The 25,083-nt window shown below is 41.7% G+C and overlaps 1 protein-coding gene across 1 annotated transcript in view; it reads right to left on the reverse strand.

Annotated features, from left to right (window-relative positions):
* ACOT12 (acyl-CoA thioesterase 12) overlaps positions 1–25,083 on the reverse strand; it is a 517,871-nt gene that overhangs the window by 430,786 nt on the left and 62,002 nt on the right. The window contains exon 4 of the mRNA XM_085640749.1: positions 5,309–5,410. Coding sequence (XP_085496875.1) covers positions 5,309–5,410 — 102 coding nt within the window. The remainder of the gene's footprint in view (positions 1–5,308; positions 5,411–25,083) is intronic.

Here is a 25,083-nt window from a genome sequence, read left to right on the forward strand (position 1 = left end):
CCTGCAATCACCATATTTTCGTTCGTTTTTCATTCTCCAGCCCCTGCCATCCATTGGCATCTCGCAGGAAGTTGTGCCACAAACCATTTTGTAAAGCGCCCATCACCTTCTCCAGCACCGGGTCAGTTGCGGTGGCATATAGGATCTCTTGTAGACCAAGTGCTTGTAGGCAAGCACCATGGGATACTAGGCTAACTTACACCTCGGTTGGCATCTGCACTGTCATCGCTCCCCCCAGCTGATAGGGGTGAATGGCATGAGAGAAAAGCCATTGGGTTCTTGAACCCCAGTCAATAGATGACCTCCACGTGGTAGTGTTGCAGTTGGGTGGCACAAAGCTCAATTTGTGGTGGAGGGTGTGGGCGGAGCCATGGAATAAAGGGACAAGTGGTTGGTGACTACTCTGAATGGTCTTCACAGAGGTACAGGTGGAGTGTCCACAGGCCCTCTTAATGGCTAGTGTCATCCTCTCAATTTGGGAGTAGCGTGTCTCCAGCGGCATCAGTGCTTTGCTAGCAAAAGATAACAGGGTCCACCTCTCTGGCTCCACTTCCTGGGTGTGCACGGATCCCAAGCTTACTGGGCTGGCATCAACCAACAGTTCAGTTCTTTTCTTTGATCAAAGTAGGCCATGGTTGTCTTGCTCAGATCGGCAGCCTTCACCTTTTGAAAGGCGTCTTCTCCAATGAGGCCACATCTCCAGAGGACTTCAGTCTTGGTCAGGGCTCTCAAAGGTTCTGCGATGGTGAACATGTTAGGAATAAACCTTTCACAGTAGGTGGCCATCCCTAGGAAATTGTAGACTTCCGAGATGGTCGTCGGGGCTGAGGCCTGTTGTATGTCCTGAGACTTCCTAAGATCAACTTGCACACCATCTTGATTGAACACATAGCTCAATAACTCTACAGAGTTCTGGAAGAAGAAACACTTTTCCTTGTGCAGGGTAAAGCCATGCTCCCACAGGCATTTCAGAGTGTTTGTGGTGCTTCTTCACAGTTGTGTAGTAAATCAATCAGTGCTTAATTTGAGCCAGTGGTTTCTGGTGCTCAGCACCAGCACTTATGACAGTCTGCCACATGGTGGGCTGTTGGTCTGATTCAGAGTGAGTACAACAACAGTTGTTTACTAATTCAATATTCGTTAAAAATGACTAAAACGTGCCACCCATGCTAATCTTATAGCTTTGGGGGCCTGGTATAGTCTGAACTGTCACACTTGTAGGAATGTGATGGTTAGTAATTGGTTTGGTACTGTCATTGGTAGCACTAGCAGGGGCAATGAGTGGTGTAGGCTGCAGTGGCCTCCTGATTAGGGCCCTGGCACTTAATATTTTACAACTGAAGCACTGATATCATGATATCGTCCATCACATTCATAACACCCTGGAATGACATCTTTGAAGACCTCTGTTGCAGAAGACATGCCAAAGTTCAGCCTTTTGTAGCGGTGGAGCCCCAAATGTGTCAAAAATGTGGTGATATATCTGCTTTCTTCGGAGAGGAGCAATTGATGATATCCTGCATTAAGGTCTAACTTGGAAATCCACCTCGAACCTTTCAGGTCTGCTATGATGTCATCCATTATGGACGTTGTGTCTCTCCCACTTGATGACCTGATTGGGAAGACACATGTTGATGCAGAGGCATATTTTTCATTGTTGTTTCTTCTTCTCTGCGATGACCATAGGGGACACCCATGGTATCAGCCCAGACACATTTTCAATGACACATTGGCTCTCAAGTTTGTCCAGCTCTTTTTCAACCAGTGGCCTTAGATGAAAAGTCACTCATTGGTGGTGAATGGCGACTGGCTGGACAGACTTCTAGTCATGTACTGGTAATTACCCCACACATTACATCCCTCATGACATATTCTATGACATAATTGATAATATCACTTCAACATTTGCAGTGACATTTTTGAGGGGGAAAATATACATGTCGGGGGCACTCGTTATAATTACCGTAGGGCATAAGTTATAGTTACTAGAGATAACTATAACTGGTGATTTTCAGTGGTTTTTAGATTTTAGAGCTTAAAACGTTATGTTGTTACTGAACATTTCACCTAACTATAATGCTACTTTGACCTTTGATTTTTTTCGAGTGCATATATATATATTTCTTAAGTTTTACAGCCGTGTTTAAAATAGTAAAATAGTTTAGATTTTGATTTCTTTAGGGGTTTGGTTTTTTAACTGGATACATTTTTTATAGCATTCATGGGATGTTAACCGCCCAACTCCAAAAATAGATATATATTTGTGTTTTTAGGGTTCAGGGGTAGGATTTGTGGAGGTGTACTTCTGTATGGGATGCTAGGTGGTGTGAATTGGGTAAGCGTACTAGGTTTGTTAGGGTGTGTGTATAGGGTAGAATTTTTCTAATAGGGTTTCAGGGATGTTCTTCATATTTTTCCTTTTTTTAAATGGGGGTATGGCCTGGTTTACTCGCCAATTAAAAAAACAGGATTCAATTCTTATTAAAAACAAAATAAAGGAATCTGAAATTATTGTAGATAACCATACAAGTCTGAAATTAATGTAATCCCAGGTTTTAAAAAACTAAAGGAAGTAAAATGCAGGTTGATTTTTTTTGCAGTGGAAAATGTCCTATACAACTACACCTACGAGCTCTCTTCAGACATATGGTCTCTGTATTGAGTGCCGTCCTCAGCATTTAACCTCTAGCAGTAAAGATCTCAGACCTACCTTCCCTCGCCGAGGCCAAAAATTGTACCCATGATGTCACCAAACTTTCTATGGTTTAATTCAACAAACTCCAAAAATCTCATTATCAAAAGTAACATGTCAGTGAGAAGGCAGCTAATGGCCAGTTACGATGGGTGCATGTTAAACACCAATGCCAGTAGTGAGGTACCTGGGCCACATGCAATGGTTTCAACAAAAGAAACAATAAATGAATGTCTTTCCAAGACTGAAGGTATCAGGGAGCCTCCCACTGCATTTCACTGCATTTCTTAGATCAAAGCAAAAGATTCTGCAGCTTAGTAGTGGAGATACCCTACATATTTTGCAAAATCCATGTGGGACAACATTCAGGTATAGGAGGTAATAGGGAGAGGAATGTTCCAACAACTTGCCCTTTTCCTTATACTATAGATATTATTGCATCAAGAGTGATCACAAAGGTTTAGAAGTCACCAAAAACTTGAGATGTGACCGAGTAGAAACAAAGCAACTGATAATATCTACAAGTGAGTTTCTAACAGGTCTCCATGAATTTCACCCTCTTCCATATACAGGGATTTTTAACTGTAGGAGACAGAAATACATTTGCTCACTGAAGCACTACACTGACATTTTTAACTGGTGTCCTTCATCCAAAGCTATGCCTGAAGAGAGATGGCAATAAAAACAATTATTTTAGGATTTGGGAGCAGAAACGCTAGTGAGATATTTTATAGCAAGGTATATGTAGTATAAATGAGGATGGAGAGTGGCTTCATCTGTACAATAGGCATGACATATTTTTGAATGTGGTTTTGCTATGATGAAATTTATCGGACAATAGAAAGAATAAATCACTTTGTATAATAAAGCAAAATTATTTTAGATGTTTCTGTGTTTGAGATGGGTCTTGTATTTTGCTAATTACGCAGAAAACTATATGATGTGTTTTGAAACTGACTTACCTGTGTCACAAAGGAGTAATTGATTGGTGTACTCGAGAGTAGTAACAAAAAGTGAAATAAACTGGTGACCGGGACTATAATGTTTAAGGATTATATGATATCCATCCATGTGGCAATTTAGAGTTGGTTAACCGTGAAGGGTTGAGTGTACTAATATGGGGACCATTACCACTAGAGGGATGCCAGGAGAATTCCACAGGTTCTAGGCTTAGCTGGAAGGTCAAAACAGGAGGCTTCCGTTTGCCAGGGTGTGGGTAAGGACTGTTAACGCTTATTAGGATTGTGGATGTAGCAAATGATTCACTGGTCCAGGTTGGTTGAGGAAGGAACTTGAGAATCAATGTTCTCATCCCCAATATGATGGTCTCTCTTTTCGGTTCTATATCATAATCTCTTTTGATAGCACACATTGCCAATCACGTTTAACATTTTTCCTTCTCTGTTTATCAAAATGTAATATTTAATGTTGCCTGTACTGTACAAGGACAAGTAAATGCACTACAAATATTACTTTTCTACAGTACCGATAATTGCAATAGACCACTTACAGCAGCATATAGATGAATATTACGTTGCCTCTTTGTCACATTGTAGCCAATCTGCTATCAGATTCCAGTTCGCCCAATTCATTCATTGCATATTAGTAAAACCGAACACCAATTATATTCCCAGCTTTCTTGTTTTGCTACACTATTTGCTGTTTTTGGCCTGCAATTATGTTATTACCTGCACAATCATTTGACACCATTAGATTCTAATCCTTTATGGGTTCCGGAGTAGCATGCTACTCGTCGAAAAAGCGCTTCGACACCTCGTCAGGGGTAGTAAGCGTTATATAAATGCTATTACAATATAATACAATATTACACATCATTGGATTCCTGAATTTCACAATCTATCAAATACCAGGAGGCAGGTTCACATGCAGCCCAGATAAAGTTGTAAATCTACTCATGTGTTTGGTCACAGGTTGCGAATAGAGTTCTTACATTTGCAAACTGGGTGTGCAAAACATTATGAAAGTTTGTGAATACGCAAAATGTTATCACTATTTGTAATGGCCACCATTCTGCCCTACTCCTGTTCCAACCCTTAACCCTAATCCCATTACAGTAGGACACTTGCATACCAGCAGATATTGCTCTCAGCATAAATTATTTGACTATTGAAGGGGTTGATCAAGAAAGCGTCATTCCCGTGGTTCATTACAATTGTAAATCTCTCGAAGTCTAATGGTGTCCCGACTTTACTCCACTCCCTTTACTTTGTCTGACATTTACTCCCCAGAAATTATTCAACAGCACCTTTACTTTGGCTATATTTACAACATTACTTTGTCCTAAATATCAGGATAACACATTTCACAGTAGGCATAATTTGGTACTAAGGTTAAAAAACTCTAACATACTTTGGTTTCATTTACCGTTAGCAATAGGGTTAGTGTTACCATAGTAAATTGAATAATTATTAAATTAACGTAGGATTAAGTCACTTATTAATAGTAATTAATTTTAAATAAATCAATCAATAGCATGTACCATTAATGTTAGTATTAAAATATTTGAATAAAATTAAAAACAAACATGTTCATTTTATTTCTATTCTTAAATACTTCAGTATTTTAATACAGTAATTTAATTTTGAAGTCAAATACCTTTTGACCATACACCGGTTTTGTGACATAAGTAGAGAAAGCTTCACAAATGAGTTTTTGAACATTGCTAAACACATCTTCTACTGCAACCTTCACACCAACCTAAAGAAAGAAAAATTAGTTGTTGAGTGTTGAGTATAAAATGTAAGGTAAAGTTTCTACCCACTTCCTATAACCACTCTTAGAGGATACTACTTGTACAAATTTTGTGCAGGATTAGGTTGGTAAATTATTTTAAGTGCATTCTCAATTTAGTTCAAACCTGTATGCCCATCATTAAGCAGAGAGTTAGACATGTACACGTGTGGCAGAGGTGGGTCTTCCTTTAGAAAACATGAAGTCTTGCTCTATAACACTATCATATTCTATTTTTTCAAAACCATTTCTAATATTCCGGTCCCTCCTTACAGACAGAGTGCCCTTGTGAATGCACCGATTAAGGTGAACAACCAGTGTGAGTTCTTCTGATGGCTCTCTTAGTTGGCAGTGTTACACTCGGCCTAGTGTGAGCACCGAAACTGTGGAATTCACATTGCAAAAGTAGGACGGGTGAATGGAGTGCATGAGCCTGTTTCCCAATGTGCACAAGGTAAGAGTGTGGTAAGCCACATGAACACTACAAAATCAGGCAGCTAGGCCGGTGTGGAGCCAGCTGAGATATTGCCACACCAAGTCTCTGATGGAAAGCTGCAGTGACTCCCATATGCCCAGCAGACCATCTTTAAAACTGGCTGTATTATTTGGAAGTCACTGAATGGGAAAGTCCAACTTTTGTGTCCTCCAGAGTTCAAAGCTGCATTCCCCAATGCAATCTCTGATCAGGCCACCATAATCTGCTAGCTGTTCCAAAGTTTAAAAAGAAGAAATTTTCTGTGATCGCCTGCATCTTTGGAACTCTTTACCATCTGGCATACGAACTACAATGGTTTACTCCAGATTTAGGACACTCCTAAAAACCTGTTTTTTGAACAAGTTTATGGCTAGGTTCTCAACTTAGATGCTTCCTCTTTTTCCTCAGCACCGTGAAACCTTTTTGGTGTACACGCGCTGTGCAAATGCTGTGTAACATAATGTGTATGTGCATTTCTAAAGTCTGCCAGGGCTAGAATGTACTTTAGGATGAGTTTGACGTGAGAGAGTTTTTAGAGAATAAGGAAGTCTCTAAGAAGTATTGGGCTGTAACTCCCCACTTATTTCTTTTGGGGCACCGTGCCTGGCAGAAGACCCTTCAGGGCTGGGTTGGGCTGGGCTTGGATCCAGTGTGTAACCTAAGAGTCTGACAGATGGACAGGAGATCCATTCTGAGTCACTGGTTGGTGAGTCCCTTGGGTTGGATTTCAGCATCTCCATACCAAGGGAGGTCACAATGTGAATCAGATGGTAACACAACAACCTGAACTCCCGATAGAAAGCAGTGAGTAACCAGGAATGCTGCATCACAACTATACTAACACAAGTGTGTGTGAATCTGGGCGCCTGGCAATCCCTTAGATTGTCATTGGTGGCTGCCTGACCCACGATCACCAGTATTGGAAGCAGACAACCTGGACACATCCTACCTCAGAACTCTATAAAGCTGATTTCTGATTGTTTTTTAAGATACAGAGTGGGGTAGATAGTTCAATTTCTCACAGAGTAGCCCTACTGACATGCATCATTCCTTCCCCAGTTCTGATCTTTGTCACTGATACTGGTAAGGTCTTTCTGGGAGAGGTCATGAAGAACAGGATAGCATACATAGCCTAACATGACAACGGAATCCCACCAACTGTAACCCATAGAATATTCTGGAATTGCCCGGCGTCAGCTGAGTTGTGGCGAGAGGTCATGGGCGCACTTGCTGGCCCAATGGGTGCGAAGAACTCTGCACCATGGCGAGCAGAGTCTTGGGACTGTTTAGGCACAAGAAGGCAGGGAGTATCACAAACCGTTTCATAAACCTAGCATTGCTTATAGTTCGTAGGTCAATTGCCATGCTCCAGAAAGCCAACACATCACCCAGGTTGAGACACTGGTGCGCAGCGACACTTAAGTGGGGTAGGGCTGAATCTGTAGCGCTTAGGCGAGAGGAGACCCGAGGACTGCACAAGGCCCCCATAGCTGCAGATTGGGACATTTTGCTGGAAGAGCTGCAAGCATCTACCTGAATGAGAGGGGACATTTATCCAGTTACCAAATGTTATAATAAGGTAGCTTTAGAAACACTGAATTCTTCCTGAGCTGTTGGTAGATTTACAGGGAAACCCTCAACATGCCCTTGCACCTTAAAGAGATGAGATGGATCTTTGTTTGAAACAGGAAGGTTGACTTTGTGGATCGGACAAGATGGCGGCTCTAAGTTGAGCTCCGCCGCTTCATGAAGTGTGTGAAGAGGAGTTCGACCGCTTCAAGACCTTGTTCTGCATTCACCAGGCAGAATACACCTTCCGCTATATGGCGGCTCGCTTTTGTTGTGGTGGCTGAATCTTCATCTTGTATCTCCGCTGCGTTTGCCGCGACTTCGTTTTCCTGACACAGGCGGCCGCCATTTTGTATGCGCGTCTCCTGAGGAAAAAGTGTCACATATCGTCTGAGGCAGAGCACTGTTCCAAGTATGGCTATTCGGTAACAATGTCATACTTACCATATTATTTATTGCTACCTCGCATTACTTGAAGATAAGAGAGAAGTTGAAACAAGAAAAGCATTTTAAAGCAAGTCCAGCCCTTGCATTCTTCATGCTTTTACTTCAATCCTGCCATATGTACTGTTCACTTATGGGAATGTTCACTGGCACCTCCCTTACTTCGGAGTCTGTTTCCTTCAGTGCTAATTGAGCCTGCTTTTCTTCAGTGTGCCTATGTGACCCAGTAGACAACTTCGAGTGTGAGGATCCTCTTGCAAGAGTCAGTGTTCAAATATTCAAAGTGTGAAGGAACAAGGAATATCATCATCCCATCCTTCCTTGGCTTAGCATGTATCTAATGTTGCAATAATTACTCAAGGATGGTGTTGTCATTCTTATCTGCATATTGCCTTCACTACTACCTGTCTGGTTTCTACTGATGCTGACTGACCTTGAATTTCTCACAAGTGGCCTCAGTCTGGGAAGTCGTAGATGGTTATTCACTGATTGTGAGCTTGATATACTCTACAGTCTCTGTCATCTGGTTTTGGATGGGACTTACATCAATTCTGTGTGTGAAACATCTACATACCCTTGTTGTGTCCTACAATATTGAGCAACTTATTTATGGGAAGGATCTCTACCTCTAAAAATCATCGTCGTCAAGTTTATTTCGTCAAGATGGCCAGTGACTCCATTTCTCTCTCAAAGACATCTTCATCTGGAGCTAAACCGAAAAGAACCAAAAATGATCCCCCATCTCCAGTCCAGTCATCCTCTAATCCGGTCTTGGATTCAATCTTGGATGAACTACGTGCTTTAAAACCATTCATGAACACCACCAATGAAAAACTGCAACTGATTGAAGACCGATGGATCAATATGGAAGGTAAAATGTACAAAATGGAACAACGTACAAGTAATCGTTAAGATGTCCCTACTAAAGTACCCTTGCTGGAACAAGAAATGTATAAGCTTAAACTCCATACTGAGGACTTAGAAAATCACAACAGAAGGAACAATCTTCGGCTGTATGGACTACCTGAAAATGTTGAGGGTCTGGATCTTCTTTCTTTTTTAAAGAAATTTTTGCCTGACCTTCTCAACCTTCAATCTTCGACACCTCTCAAAATCCAACGAGCTCATCACCTTGGTCGACCTCAACCTCACTCCAACAAACCACGTGGCGTTATTATGCTTTTTCTTGAATTCACCGTACTGATGCATTCTGAAAGTTGCCAGAGAAAAACGCTGCCTTGTTTGGTCGGGCCATAACATCTTCATCTCACAGGATCTTTCTAATACTACCAATGCTAGACATAAGGAATTCCTAGCCCTCCGTCCACAAATGAGATCTATGAACATCCGTTATGGCATCTTACATCCTTATCTTTGCAGAATTACCCATGAAGGTGTATCCCATTCATTTGAAGATCCTCTTAAACTAAAGCAGTTTTTGCACTCTATCACTAGAATACCTATGGATACAAATGTTCAGTGTTCTTAAAATGCTCTATGTTCTTATATTATTAGTCTGTTAATGCTTCACATTTCCTTATTACTTCTTGTTTTGGTCTTTGGTATTCCTTATCTTTTTATGGTGACTTATGCAGTCTAAATAGTTTCTCTTGTATTATCTTACATTGTATATATCTTATATTATCTTATTTTCTATATTTTTCTCATCTTCTTCATTTCCATCTTTCTCCGTTGTCGCTTTTGTCCTTGAGTGCGGACATTCGAGACGTTCTTGTTTCTTTCCCTTCATATTACAGATCTGGCTTCCTGTCCTTGATCTGTCCCTTTTCCCTTTTTCGTTTTTGACTCTTTTTTGATTTCTTCCTGTTTTGTACCCTATCTTTCACTTCCCCCTTTTTCGCTTATTTTCCCTTCCCCCTTCTTATATTTGTATGAGTATTACGTGTGCCTCTATATTTTCTTATTAATTTTATCCTGTTACCTGACTTTTATGACCAACGTCTTTTGTCTTCACTGTTGATTTTTGCAGTTTGTCACCATTGTGATTGTTCCCCTGTTTCTTAAACATTGCCATGTTTAATGTTGTATCGTGGAATGTTCATGGTTTGGGTCATCCTGTTAAGCGTCCAAAGGTACTTTCTCATCTATCAAAACTTGATTCTCAGGTTGCTTTTTTGAAGGAAACTCATTGTAATGATGTTGAATCTCTCAAACTCAAGCGTTAATGGGTGGGCCAGATTGTTTTTTCCCCAGCTGTTAATCGTAAAGGTGGTTTTGCCATCCTTTGTCATAAATCTTTGAATTTACAAATTGTATCAACTGAAAATGATGTGAATAGACGATGGGCAGTACTTCATGCCACGGCCTTTAATGAACTTGTTACCTTTTTCAACATATATGGGCCAGTTAAATCTGACCCGGATTTTTGGAACAATATTAAACTAAAATTACCTTGAATTATCAACCCTAATATTATTGTTGCTGGAGATTTCAATAATTGGCTTGACCCCTTCTCTGACAGGAAATCTGATTGTAAATTTAAACCAGATAAATCTCATAAAGCGTTTCAATCTGCTATTGCCTCTCGTCCACTCTATAATGCTTGGAAGACTAGTAATCCTGATGATTATGAATTTACGTTCTCTTCTAATGTTCATCACACTATGTCCCGCATTGACTAGGTTTTAATTTCGAAACCTTTACTTCCCTCGCTCCAATCTTCTGAGATTGGCTCCATTTTTATTTCTGATCACGCCCCTGTTTCAGTTTCTCTTGATTTGTCCCTTGCCACTTCCAAACAGGCTAGATGGAGATTTAATACCTCTCTATTATCCGATCAAACTTATATTTTAAAGACTACTTCCTTTATAAAATAATTTTTTCACTTCAATAAATCAAGTGACACTTCCATACATAACAACTGGGATGCCTTTATGGCCTCGTTGAGAGCTTTTACCAACACCTATACTGCTAGAAAGAAAAAGTTATTGAACTCACAGTACCTCTCCTCCCTCAGTCATATTAAGACCCTTGAACATTCTTACTATACTTCCAAATCCCCTGTTCACCTTCGTGACCTAATCAAGGCTAAATCTGATTTGAACAAATTGGTTATAATTGATGCCTGAAACATTCTACTTAAAATCAAATCTAAATATCACGGGGGCAAAACAAAGCGGGAAGAATGTTGGCCAATTATTTAAAAGTCAAATCAGAAAGGAAAATCATTGGCCCCACTCGTAATACCATTAATAACACTTTATTACATTCTGATTCAGATATAGTTACGGCATTTCAGACTTTTTACCACTCATTATATATGAAGACACCCATCCTACTGCAATCGACACTCAGTTATTCTTTGATGGCCTCCCCTCTCCCTGCCCTATTCCAGATGCCATGGCCCTCCTGGAAAAAGATATAAATCTTCAGGAGATTTCAGATGCAATTAAATCCTTAAAAAGAGCGAAGGCTCCTGGCCCTGATGGCTTATCTATTGAACTAATATCCTCCTTTTCATATATTTTTGCCCCACATTTACTTGAGCTCTTTACCTCCTTTTTACTCCATTCCAAACCTGAAGGTTCTTTTCTTGATGTTCTCATTGTTATTCTCCCTAAACCTGATAAAGACCTCTCCCGTTGTCAAAACTACCACCCAATCTCACTAATTAATTCTGATTGCAAAATGTTTGCAAAAATTCTTGCCTCTAGATTGGAAGGTGTTATCCTCTTACTCATTAAACCCGATCAATCTAGCTTTATTAAGGGTAGGCTTTCCTCAGATAATGCCAGAATGTTCTCTAATATTCTAGCCTTGTGGAAAAGTTATCCTGATCGTTTAGCTGCATTATCCCTCGATGTGGATAAAGCTTTTGATCGCATAAATTGGCAATTTAAGTTTAAAACTCTTCAGTGGTTTGGCTTTGGCTCCAAATTTATTTCATTCACCAAATGATTGTACTCTGATCCCCGTGCATGTGTTTCTATTAATGGTTTCTTATCCCCTTACTTCAACCTATTTAGAGGTACACGACAAGGATGTCCCCTTTCCCCTATTTTATTTCTTTTATGTCTTGAACCCTTTCTTGAACGCATTCAACATAATCCTTCGATTACTGGCTTCTGCCACAATTCCCATGAATGTAAACTATCTGCTTATGCAGATGATATCCTTGTCTACCTCTCTAAACCCTTAACCTCCTTACCTCCTTTTCTGCAGGAAATTGACTTATATTCTAAAATATCTGGCAATAAATTACATTTTTCTAAAACTGAAATCTTACCCTTAAATTCAATATGCTACCAATTCATGTTCTCTGATACTAACTTTAAATTGTGCCCATCTAAAATTAAGTACCTTGGCGTATGGTTTTCCACTACCATCCATCAAACTTTATCCCATAATTTTAATGCTTTAAAACTCAAAATTCACTTTCCTCATGGTCCCCACTATATTTTTCCTGGTGGGGCAGGTTGGATACCATTAAAATGATGATTGTACCACTTATTCTATTCCTACTCTCTATGTTACCCTTCAAAATCCCTAACTATTATTTTAATCAAATCAATTCCATTTGTACTAAATTCCTCTGGGACAACAAGCCTGCCTGTATTGCTTTGGCTAAATTAGTCAAACCAAAAAACGAAGGAGGTGTACGATTTCCTAACTTTAAGCTGTTTCACACTGCTTTTTTAATTAGACAAGTGTATGCACTAAACCGACAATACCACTATGATCCGATACCTAGCTGGAACTAATTCGAACGTTCTCTATTACATGACTTCTCTTTTTACAATATTTGTTTTATGTCTAATTGCACCGTTATATCTAAGGATTCTATTCTAAAATATTCCCAACACTTGCTACATTCACTGTTTACAGATGGCTCTAACTTTTATCAAGCCTTCCTTGCATCTTCTATTTGGTACAATAAATTCATTAAGTTCCGCCACAAATCCTTCCATTTTAAACATTGGATAGAGAAGAATATTCTATATGTCCACCAACTTATATCCAATAATTCTGTTATACCTTACAGTACATTACGAGAATGTTATGATTTACCCTCTTCTTGTTTTTCTCAATATGTTCAATTATCACAGGCACTTCAATCATTTATCGCAACCAAAAACATTCCAACCAATAGTACCCCATTTACTCCCTTAACTCCTTTGCACATCTCCTCTGATTTTAACCCTAAAGCCTCCTTTATATACAAACTTTGATCCACTCATATCTCTGATAGACCAAAGTCCCCAATTGAACTAGCTTGGGAACTAGACCTCTTCATCACTCTCTCATCTAAAAATTGGGATAAGGTATGGCAAAAACAATTCTCCACCTCTAGAGCTGCTAACATTACCCAATCTCTATTTTTGTATACAAGAGAGCTGTGAGGACGCCAGTGTTTATACATAAAATCAATCCTTCCTCCTCTCCTCTTTGCTGGTCATGCCTTTCCTCCGATGGTACTTTATCTCATTTGATATACTATTGTCCCACTGTCCAAAAATTTCGGAAATTTATCTGGGCTAAATGTTCCAAGATTTTTCACTTTTGTATCCCCTTATCAATTCAAAATGTGTTTCTTATTTCCTTATCAGTTGATTTTCATGACACAGGGTTGAAATTGAAACTGCGTGACCTTATTATTGCTAATGCATTTAAAGTTATTCTTACCTGCTGGAAGGATAATTCCAAAATCTGTATGCTACTGATCCAGCGAATGGGACAAAATTTACATATTCTCCTTATGTCACAGATTCTTATTCACAAAGGTTCATTCATACATTCATTGGGGGGGCCCATAACACCAACACACTTCACATTCAGACAAACTCACCCGAATCTGTACACAGGAGAAGGGCTGCTGGACATGTCGGTACCTTATTATCTATCAGGATACATTTTCTTACTACTTTATATATACATTCTATATACACTTTTCAGAATCCTGACTTAATCATCAAGGCACTCCACTGTTTGGTCGATGGACCAACTAGTTGAACTGGTTGATGGTGAATTAGAACCAGCTAAAACACAATAAAAGTCTAGGAAACATTAATCTCTTCAGTGATTAATTTTAAGAACCACAAACTCGTTTCTCGTTATTTCAATGTTGTTTATCTAAGTTATTAAACATTCCCTTTAAACATGCATTTATTTACTACAGTTCATAATTTGAAATTCAGATTTATTAATGAGCATCAAACATTTACAAATTTCATATAAACATAAATTTTAGGAAACATTTAGTAAATCATGTACCAAGAAACAGGCGACGATAGCTTCAGATCACACAGGGAGTTATTCGCAGGTAAAACTCCCCTAGACAGGCTGTCTGACCCACACCAAGGGATCAAACCGTCAGGCAAAAATACAGGATACAATGCCACAGCTTTGCATAGTCTATATAACAATCCGCAGTATGGATTAACTCCACACCCAGACTGGCCGCATAGAAATTAAAATTAAAGAAATTTTAGAAAATCGGAAATTTAAAAAGAACAATCACCCAACAGAACTCCTTTCTAAGAAATAACCCAAAGACTATCATGACCGCAACTTCAAACGCAACTTTCGAACTCCTCCTGAACCAACCCTAAAATCCCGCACCCGTAATGACAGATGAGGGTTATTATACCCTTTTCGTGTATTACTTCATACAAAATATGGCAACTTTTAGGGGCATACCAAATGTTCTGATTGGACAGTTTGGGGTTATCAATAATTCATTGCACTCTTCCCAGTGCAAACTGGTTCTGCATAGTGTCCTCCGATTCCCAATGCGGGGACTGGCAAATGTATCTTTTCAAGGCAAAAGGGTCCTATTGACAGGTTCATTCTTTGTCACTTCCTTGGTTCCCATCCGCTCATCCTCTGGCTTGCGGTCAAGTCCCCAACACATCGACCTTGGCAAGGAACATGATGTCAGGAGTTTATTTCACCTTGTGATCTCCAGAGCTATCTGGACATGCGCAGAAATCATCGCGCGCACATGGTGGCATCTGCTTCAGAGAACGCCATCTTGAGTATTGCATTACAACAAACAAATGATGGACGGAATGCTGACAATGCAGGCATTCTCCCCCAGTCAAGAGATCTGGGTTAAATCCATCGTTCTTTTGCCCACTACGCCACCCCAGTTCAGACATGGCCATATGCAAATCAGTCTTGACCCTGTGCCTCATGGGAACAGTCCAGCCCGAACTGCCAAGCCATGTCTTCCCTGGACCGGAATCAAGCATCCTAGGATCGGTTTCTGGCTATCAGCCGTCATCAGCCAGGATAGCTTGACTCCAGTGGCGTAGTGAGCACGGGACCCACGTCTGGGCATACCCATCCAACTTAGGGCGAAAAGCATTACAACAAACAAATGATGGACGGAATGCTGACAATGCAGACATTCTCCCCCAGTCAAGAGATCTGGGTTAAATCCATCGTTCTTTTGCCCACTACGCCACCCCAGTTCAGACATGGCCATATGCAAATCAGTCTTGACCCTGTGCCTCATGGGAACAGTCCAGCCCGAACTGCCAAGCCATGTCTTCCCTGGACCGGAATCAAGCATCCTAGGACCGGTTTCTGGCTATCAGCCGTCATCAGCCAGGATAGCTTGACTCCAGTGGCGTAGTGAGCACGGGACCCACGTCTGGGCATACCCATCCCACTTAGGGCGAAAAGCATTACAACAAACAAATGATGGACGGAATGCTGACAATGCAGACATTCTCCCCCAGTCAAGAGATCTGGGTTAAATCCATCGTTCTTTTGCCCACTACGCCACCCCAGTTCAGACATGGCCATATGCAAATTAGTCTTGACCCTGTGCCTCATGGGAACAGTCCAGCCCGAACTGCCAAGCCATGTCTTCCCTGGACCGGAATCAAGCATCCTAGGACCGGTTTTGTTTGTTGTAACGCTTTTCGCCCTAAGTGGGATGGGTATTCCCAGACGTGGGACCCGTGCTCACTACGCCACTGGAGTCAAGCTATCCTGGCTGATGACGGCTGATAGCCAGAAACCGGTCCTAGGATGCTTGATTCCGGTCCAGGGAAGACATGGCTTGGCAGTTTGGGCTGGACTGTTCCCATGAGGCACAGGGTCAAGACTGATTTGCATATGGCCATGTCTAAACTGGGGTGGCGTAGTGGGCAAAAGAACGATGGATTTAACCCAGATCTCTTGACTGGGGGAGAATGTCTGCATTGTCAGCATTCCGTCCATCATTTGTTTGTTGTAACGCTTTTCGCCCTAAGTGGGATGGGTATTCCCAGACGTGGGACCCGTGCTCACTATGCCACTGGAGTCAAGCTATCCTGGCTGATGACGGCTGATAGCCAGAAACCGGTCCTAGGATGCTTGATTCCGGTCCAGGGAAGACATGGCTTGGCAGTTCGGGCTGGACTGTTCCCATGAGGCACAGGGTCAAGACTGATTTGCATATGGCCATGTCTAAACTGGGGTGGCGTAGTGGGCAAAAGAACGATGGATTTAACCCAGATCTCTTGACTGGGGGAGAATGTCTGCATTGTCAGCATTCCGTCCATCATTTGTTTGTTGTAACGATCTTGAGTATTGCGGCCTAGTAGGCCCGAATGTTAACTAAGCGAAAATAGACATAACAGCAATTAAAATTTAGAAATGAAGGTTCTAATGTTTAAACCCACACTAATCCCACTTCATATTAGTATTTTCCGAGCTGCAGCAACATTTTAAGCAATAATACTTACCATACGATAACTTTAGGTCACAATACAATCACAAAGCAATATAAACCATGCAATTTCACTATTTTAACACAATCTAAGGTTAGTTTGCGTACCATTGTTAATTATTTAACTTTGCCATGCAATTTGCAATTTAGTCCCAGGTGTGTTTATGTTTATCAAGGTGTAAATGTTGATTAGTACCACTTCCACTTCAAACACGTTACGCAAATTAATTCTAGAATGATTACTTAATTAATTTCATGCAAATTAGAGGAGGTATACAAAATTTTGTTTTACCTGCTCCATCACTACAATGGTGGAATCTTATTTGTGATGAACATAGAATATCTATTGCTTCATCTACATCTGTACCTCAAAAGATTAAATCTTGGTTACCTTTTACTACTTTTCTATCTTCATACCACTCTTTACACTAATACTTATTTGACTATTCCTCTCTCTCTCTTTCTATCCTTTCTCTTTCTTTCTTTCTTTCTTCTCTCTTTTTTATTTCTAAAATTGTTTGAGTTAATTATAATCTAGTTGGTACCCTAATCTTACTCTCTTTTCGTTTACAACTTAATGGTTGTACTTTATAGTTTCTCTAATGCATTTTTCCTGCAGCACCCCTTTTCTGTCTCTTCTTTAATTGTTTGTGGAATGAGCTACGAGTACATGTGTGTTCCCAGATACGTGGTGGTTTACAGCCCTGAGAGATTCAGTTATGAAGCTTGAGACTTTCTTGGTGGACTGCCATCACCTGTGATGACATAACTTACAAGAAGACTAAATCCGATGAACTTCATGGGTGCGTGATTATTCGGAGGTTGGAAAGTTCAATGATGTGTGCAAAGTGTGGGAGTCGCTTAGTAAGAGCCTTGGCATTTGCCCTGCATGCACTACACAAGGAACATGTATAGAGTCAGAACATGTTGCAAGTCACAGTGCACCAACAGACTCTTAAAATACTTGCAATGGTGGTGGCCATCCTAGATTCGCAAAGGATAAGTTGTTTATATTTAAAAGCACCCGGATTCCTGTTGCCAGATTTGGAATACAAACATAATGCCTGGAGTTAGCAAAGATTTTCGGATTCAGAGATTATTCTGTGATAGCGTTGTATTCAAGGATTTAGACTTTGATATGTGAAGATTGTTTTCAGGAGTCATCCTTTTAGAAGAATATGAACTCAAACCTGCACTATCTTCTCAATGATTTGTACAGACGTGCTTATTTTCTTTAATCTTAATGTTGGCAACATTGCTAGTTGTTACAATGAAAGGTTCAATAATACTTTATATTCCTTATATTTCAGGTAAAGAACTTACTATATAAGAATCATTCAGAACACAGATTTACTTTACAAGTCACCGGAAGGAACTATTGCTATAGGTTGAAAATGGCCCTTTTTGCACGGTTATGCCCAAACGTTTTGTTTAATCCTCCTATTTTTCCCGACCTGATTTTGTTGGCTTTAGGACTCTTGGCACTTTAGCACTGCCAATCAAAGCTAAAGTGCATATGCACTCCATGTAAATTGTGTTGATGGATTCGCGTTTCTATGATTGGCTTTTTTTATTTACTGCTATGACCCTAGTACAGTGCACTGTGTGTTCCCAAGGCCTGTAAATCAAGTGCTGCTAGTGGGTTGGCAACACTTATAGTGTCACACGCATCAGCAGCCTTTCAAAGGGTTCTCAGACCTGCCACTGCAGTGCCTGTGCGCAGTTTAAACTGCCATGTCGTACTGGCAAGTGCACCCACTTGCCAGGCCTTACCCTTCTCTAGTCTTTTCTTACATGTGAGTCACCCCTAAGGTAGGCCCAAGGTACCCCCTGGGCAGGGAGCAGTGTATGTGAAAGGTAAGATATGTACTGGATTCGTGACATGTCCTGATTGTGAAATATTGTGTGTTTCGTTTTTCACTATTGAAAGAATATCTATCCCATAGGATAGCATGGGAGATACTTTATAACATTTTACAAGTATAACTTCCAATGAGGACAAGATATGAAGAGGAAGTTTAGGTTCTCTGAACTCAGAATATAATAACCCTTTTAGTAAAGATGGTTTTTAAATTGTGAGTTTGAAAATGCCACTTTTAGAAAAATTGGCATTTTCTTGCTTAGCCATCCTATGTGCCTCTGCTGGGTTGTGTATTGACTGTCTGGTTTTGGAGTGTCAGGAGCTGGGGATGTGCATTTACTGTAGACAGCCATTGTGGGTGGAGGAGGTGGGGTTGAGGTGAGTCCTGCCTTTCCTGCGTGACTCAGAGCTGGGCTAAATAGACCTGGGTTGCATTAAGAGTAGTGGGAGGAATTTTCCTTGCACCTGAATAGGCCCTGTCTCCTGTGCACAATGCGGTCTCCACCTCCTGCCAAGAAGCTGGACTAGTGAGGACAGAACGAGTTTGGACTGAACTGATAGACTTTTGCCACAAGAGAACAAAGGAAAAGGTGGTATAAATATTGGGCCCCAGACCCACAACTTTAGAATACTTCTGAACTTAAGCGGAACATCTGCCAAGGAGAAGAGCTGAAGAAGCTGTAAAGAAGAGTACTGCCCCATTGCTGTGTGGATACGTTGCTGGGTTGACCTGCATTGGCTGCTACTGCCAAGGAGAGGACAAAGATTGAATTGTGCTTTGTATCCTGCTTGAAGAAAATCTCCAAGGTGTAGATCTTGCCTCCTGTTCTGCAGCCTCAGGGACACAAAGACTTAATTCCCTCTGTCCTCCAGCACCTGGAATTACAGTTTCAGCTGCCACAGAGGGAAAAAGCAACACTGACGCTGGCTAGCTACGCATCAACCTGCAACAAAGGGGTGGGCACCACTCGTGAATTGCACGATGCACTGCCCTGACTTGCATCGCAGCCTTGATGCCTGCTGACACCGCACCATATCGACTATACCGGAGCAAAGGGCACCGCTCGTGATGCTCATGACACACCGCCCCTGCTCACACCGCAGCCCCAATCTCACCAACGCCGGTACTTCATCATCGCAGAGCCGATACCTGGCGTGGGTGACCTCCCAAATGCTTTTTACAATTCCTGAAGCACACGCAACTTATAATAACAAAGCAGTACAATAATATAAAGGAACAAAAAGATTCTGTTTCTTTGGGCTTGTTCAGTCCTTTATTACACAAGAACTTAAAGGATCGAACAAGCCCAAAGAAACAGAATCTTTTTGTTCCTTTATATTATAGTACTGCTATGTTATTATAAGTTGCGTGGTGCTTCAGGAATTGTAAAATGTTTTGTTCAATCTTAGATTGAAAAATAGGGGAATTCGGGTGGATGTTCTCCCTCTTTGAATGCACCGCAGAATACGTGTAACTGTTCCTCATTAGATTTATTGTTGTAAATTTGTATGAGCGCCGGAGGACCCTCTTCACCCATTTTAGTTAACTGACCTCCAAAATCCATCAACCTCACACCAATGTAAGGAGCCTTACCGTCATTGCGAAGTCACATCCCCGAAAACAGTAAGGAACCAACGCCTCATCTCCCCTGCATCGCAGTAAGGAACCGGCGCCTCACCTCCCCTGTGGTCGTAAGGAACCAACGCCGCCCGGCGCCAATGACACACCACCTTCCCAACGCCATGCACAGTCTTTGTTTTCATCGTTTGCCAAGGTACTTTTCTTAGGGGTCCCTGCGACTCTGTGCCCGGCCGCACATGGCGCGGTCAGCTTCATGCTTTGGGATTTTGATCAGTCACGAGGTCGTAATAGCTGCAGGTGGAGCTTTATTTTTATGAATAACCTATTTTTAATGATATCTTGACATATGTATGGTGGATATTTGTTGTTTTGGTCGTTTTGTTTTGATAAAGATTTCCTATTTTTTCTAAACTAGTGTGGTGTCCATTTGTAGTGTTTTCACTGTGTTACTGTATGTGTGCACAAATGCTTTACACATTGCCTCTGAGATAAGCCTGCCTGCTCGTGCCAAGCTCCCATGGGGGTGAGCAGGGGTTGTCTAAGTGCATAACTCCCCTACCCTGTCTAGAAGCAAGGGTCTCAATTTGGACAAATGTGCAAACCCTGGCCAACTAGAGACCCCCATTTCTGACACTATAGAAACAAATATTATTTTTCAAGTATTCCCTTGCATCTATAATACGCAGTCTATTTATGTTTTAACTCTAGCAAGCCCTAGAGCTTCAACGTCCTACAGAGACTTCGAAGTGAAGAGGATGTGGCCTAACAGCTACAGCAGTCGACCTTGAAGTTGGGGAACCAAGTTTGAGTCTTGGCAGGGACGCTCAACATCCTGTGATTCTAGGCAAATCACTTAATCTCCCTCCCGTGACTTACAAAATACATGTGTCTGTCTCTATCGCAACTGGTGCTCATGTAAAGTAACTCTGACACCTCCGTGTAGAGTTCGTGCTATATAAAATTCCCCCCCAAAAAATGCCACAAGCTATATCATACGTCACAATAGGTTAGTAAATTGGAATGCAAAAGATTAAATACTTACAGTTATTTCTCTTTTTAGATACCAACGCTTTAGCAGACCAGGTTGAGCCCAGCTGTAAGAACAAGCAGAGGGAGGTTGTCCAACTCTTCCTTCCCCAGATCGACTGCTGACCAGCACTGTACGCCTTGTTCGGTTATCAGTTGGTTCAGGGTTCATCGCTCCTGTTGGATCCGGATTGCCAGGTTAGTGCAAATCTGACAAATGCTAGAACGGGTGGAAGTGAGCCCATTTCTGAGACAACCATGGGTCTCAGGCCTTTAATCCCATTTCAGGAGGGCTGCTGCTTGTACATACCTGTTTGGTTTGTTGGGCTATCAGAATAAACTTCCTACAAACCGACTTGGTGTCACAAGGCTTCCTCTTCTGTGTTTGCAAGCATACCCTTCACTCCCTTGCCTTATTTTCGTCCATGTGTTTTTTTAACTATTTTTTGTCACAACTGGGTTGCTTTATTTTGTTCTTGCTTTTTTCTTGGCTCTTCTCGTATGGATGCTTCTGTTTAAATTCCTAGCACTAATTTCTGAACAGTATGTCCCAAAATTCTATTACCTTATGTCAAAAAAAATTCTGATATTTCACCCTTTACAGCCTTCCTTTTGAGGATACCTTGTTTGTTGTTCCCAAATGTACCAGTGACACCAAACAGAGAGCTTGCCTCTGTGTTCTGGAAATTGGTACGGGATCCCCCATTATATTCGGCTTCGGCATGAAAAAATAAACCGTTCCAATAGCTTAATAAAACATCTGATCTATGTTGCATTAATTCTGGACGTCACAAGTATTAAGTGTAGATCAGCAAGTTTCAGTGTAACTTACTAAAAGCAGTGGCCATTTAGGAACGTAAGTAGCTTTGCTCTGCATGAGTTGAGGACTGTTCAAAAATGTGAAGAAAATCTCTTGAAAGAAGGCATTACACTGCTCCAATCACGATGGCCCCAAGGTAAGAATCCAGCTCAAGGTAGGTCATGATCTCTCGCCAGTCAGATATAGGCACTGGGGCAGGGAGCAGGAGGCAGAACATCCCGGCCTCAGCCTTCATGGATTTGGCAAATTGAAAGCTCCGTCTTGGCGTGTGCTGGTCCACGTGGCTACCACATCCACAATCCAGCAGGGAGGGCAAAGGATTTGGCATGGAGATCATGCCTTGGTGATCCATTGTTGAATTATGCAACTCTGCATCTACCAACCAGGAGGTTCTACAATGGACATTTTTGCCAAGGCCGCAGAACACTAGTGCCTGTCCTACACCAGGGACACACAGAAGCAAACACATTCCTTCAAGCAGAATGAGATAATCTGATCTTCCTCTCATGACGGTCCCATCCATCTTGCCCTGCGAGGTTAAAATCAGGCAGGGCTTTGCAAGTTCACTTTTGCTGCAGGCAAGCTGGAGGCCAGAGCAGGATAAACACTGAAGGCCTAGTCTACTCTCTGACTCGGGTGGGGGGGGGGGGGGGGGGGGGGGGGAAGGGCAGGGTGCGGGATGGCAAATCTCCTACCACTTGTGTAGTCCAGAAGAATTTGACAGGTTATCTTTGTTTGCAGTTTGAAAAGAAATAAAAGACCCCAGTTTAAAAGAGCTGAGCAGGAAAAAAGGGGACAACGTATCTTTATCCGAATTGTGAAGCTAAAAAGAGATGAAATACAATAGTCATGCATGTTTTTTTGTTTTGTTTTTAAACACAGAATGACCCAATTTAGGTTGCTTATGTCCTAATTCAAGTGCACAACTGTGTGCTCGTCTCAAAGAACCAGAATCTTTGGAATCCAATGCGTGCGCATATATTGACTGTCGAGCATAATGCGGGTGCAAAGTCATGGAAATGAGTGCAGAACACAATTTGGTTGTGGATCATAATGGATATTTGGACTCCATGCCCTCTTTCTCCACAGAAACGTGGTAAGAAATGGCGGTATAGCGCTGCCCTCTACCCTGGTGACGTATCCACTACACGCATTTCCCTGCAGTGTGCATTGCCCATGACCTCCTGGAAGTGGGCACACAGCACAATGACACGCTACAACAGCTGTGGCCCACTTGGCGCGCGTGCGGTGAACAGGGCAGCTGGGTGCAAGCTCCTGGCTTAAGCGGCCTGGTTGCATCAGACATTGATCCGGACACATTTCCTGGCTGAGCACAACAATGCAACAATGAAACCCGAGCACGGAGGCAGCAAGGTGGGGCAATCTGAAATAAAGAAAGGGGCAGTCAGCCCATGACATGATGCAAAGCCAGTACTTTGAATGGATACTGACTTGGGGCCAAAGGGGCACGTTAAGGCAGACATGCAGAAAGCCCAAACACATCCTGCTATGAAAATCCACAGAATTACCTTACAAACAACTTAAGTTAAAATTTCAAATGTAATCACCGAGAAACGGCGCCTTTAAGAGTTAATGAGCGCAGCAAATATACGAAAGTGATTATTTTGTGGAAGAGTCAATCAGAATATAGGTATGTGTGTGACATTTCAGGTAAGTGCATACGACCTGTGGCTTGGCAGTAAGAGAATGCATCGAATATAAAATCAGGTGTCAAACTGTGTCCAAAAGCAACATCAGCCTTACGTGGATACCTGGCCAAAGCAAGGAAAACTCCATTCTTATTTAGTGTTTCCAGATATGAAAGATAAACGACACTGACATAACGAAACTTGATGGGGCCCCGCTGTAAGGCACGTGGAGGGGCCCCCTCCGGACTCAAATAGTCATTGTCTTGTAGAAGGATGTAGATGGAATTCTGTGCCAGGGATTCTCCCAGTGACCGGTGAATAAGCCAGGGAGTTGGGCTCAGCTGGTGCTAACAGTGCTCTTGATGAGTAGATAATTCCTGTAACTAAATTGAGCTTTGCTGTAAATCTGTTTACATCTAATTTTACATCTAGGTGGATGAACCTCTTCAACTTAATATTAAGGCACTGATTACGAGTTAGGAGTAAATATGTACGCATGATCCAAGCGGCCAAATTATCTTTCTCTACATATATTTACTGCTACGGGGAGTTAAACCCCACGGAATGGGGAATAACATTTCAGATCAGGGTTTCCCAGATTAAATTCCCAAAGGTAATCCCAATGGTTTAAGGTCCACCTTTTACAACCTGTTCTGAATAAGTGGTAATTGAGTGCGAAGGAACCAGGCAGGGTGGGGGAGGGGCAGAGGAGTGTGGGAGGGGATGGGGTAAATGCTGATTGGCATGGGGCAGCATAACGGAGCCTTGAGAGGGGCAGATGGCGCCAGTGTAGAGGCCCAGGCTATACTGCAGCCTATTTCTAAAAGCTTTTTACCTGGTGGAAAATCCCACTCACAACTGGGCGGAGAAGAAGTTCACAGTGGAATTCTGCTCCACTCAACTTGTCCATGGGCTTCAAGAGAACATTATTTTCTGTGGTGTATAAAGAATACAAATGAAAAAAATATAGGTACTTAAAAAATAATTTTTTTACAAAAGGATCACATTTATTGTGTGGGCAGTTAGCTTTATACTGTCGTCGACAAGGACTACTGGAAAAATAACCTATTGGTACATTAAGGAATTAAGACAGATCTGGAAAACAACTGGAGAAAAAACCTAAAGTAAGACTCCCCCTCCACCCCGGATCATTTGGATGCCAAGGCAGTTCATAACTCAGTGGTGGCGTCAACAGAAATAAGACAGCTGTTGCTCAGAAGAAGTCGCTGTTCCTCATGATATCAAACAGATGCTTGGACTGGAAGGGAGAAGCTCCTGGACAGAAGTGGGGAAACTGCGCTGACGAAGGAAGGGTCTACACCAGTGGGGCAACTACAAGGAGATGCGTTGTAACAAAGCTGCTGAAAAGTCATATGGAGCTGCTGCCCTGACCCCACATCCTCCAAGAGGTGTCAACATTTACCTGCTTATCGGCTGACGCTGGAGATTTATCTATCCCTGCTGGCCAGGGGTCAAGAGTTCAGTGGGGAGGTCCTGTTTTCAGTAAGGTTTACAACTGCCAAGTTCAGAGGAA

This window comes from Triturus cristatus, chromosome 2_1 (genome assembly GCF_964204655.1).
Source record: "Triturus cristatus chromosome 2_1, aTriCri1.1, whole genome shotgun sequence".
In the NCBI taxonomy this organism is placed as follows: Eukaryota; Metazoa; Chordata; class Amphibia; order Caudata; family Salamandridae; genus Triturus; species Triturus cristatus.